General features: G+C 43.5%; 1 protein-coding gene across 1 annotated transcript; it reads right to left on the reverse strand.

Annotated features, from left to right (window-relative positions):
* Nucleotides 1–606: 606 nt before the first annotated feature.
* Nucleotides 607–720, reverse strand: H310_10040 (hypothetical protein; the record flags this gene model as incomplete). Its single annotated transcript, XM_008876278.1, has 1 exon — nt 607–720. A coding segment is annotated over one exon (114 nt), but the record flags the coding sequence as incomplete, so codon positions are not given.
* Nucleotides 721–875: the final 155 nt, after the last annotated feature.

Below are 875 nucleotides of genomic sequence, written 5' to 3' on the forward strand. Positions count from 1 at the left end.
AGGTGAAATGAAATGGTAAAGTTATGTGTTGTTGGAGTTTCGCGAGAAAAAACCTAGCTAATAAAAGCAATAAAACCAAAATAGAACTAAAATTGCTGCAATTGAGTAACTTTTTAAGATAATTAATTAACAAACCAGGATTTAAACAACAGATTTAACCCATCACTCTTTGTTAAAAATAGGAAGGTAATTCCACAATATAAGTACACAATCCCAAAACTAGCCCAAATGATCAAAACTGCTTAAAATGATATATACATTTCATAGGTGATATATTTTTTCCACATTACAAGTCGACGACTTCGACAATGTTCATGCTCACGAGGGCCATACAAAGTATCATCCACGCCGTCCATCGCAATATCACTCCCGTCGAAAGCAACAGGAGTAATAAAATCAGAGCCAGCAGGACAGACAAACTTACACTTCGTAAATCCATTGACGATATTGCATGATAGAATGCTCGACCAGGCTTCATCCACCCACGACACAATGTCCGAACGGCTTGGACGTAGAGAGGCAGCTTCGATACTCCAGGAACGTAAGAGAGAAGACTCTCACTGATGTGCCTGATCCATCACTGGCGCAACCTTGTCTTCAAGGGCCTCATCCACAACACATCTGCTGGCTGACTAACGACGGCGGCACCTTGATGAGCTCCACGTTGATTGACTCGGCGTATGCCGCGACCCCGGCAGTAAAATGGCCCGAAAACGAATCCTATACCAGAAGCACTCGTTTAAACATGTCTTCTCGGGAACCAAAGCAATGACGTAAGAACTCAATCGAAAGCATGCCGTTCCACCAAGCAGTAGGGTTGCCGTATGTCCGGGCTGTGCTGCGATGCATCAAGGACTTCATTTTGGGCCAGAGCT

The sequence above is a fragment of the Aphanomyces invadans genome, assembly GCF_000520115.1.
Source record: "Aphanomyces invadans strain NJM9701 unplaced genomic scaffold supercont1.24, whole genome shotgun sequence".
In the NCBI taxonomy this organism is placed as follows: Eukaryota; Oomycota; class Saprolegniomycetes; order Saprolegniales; family Verrucalvaceae; genus Aphanomyces; species Aphanomyces invadans.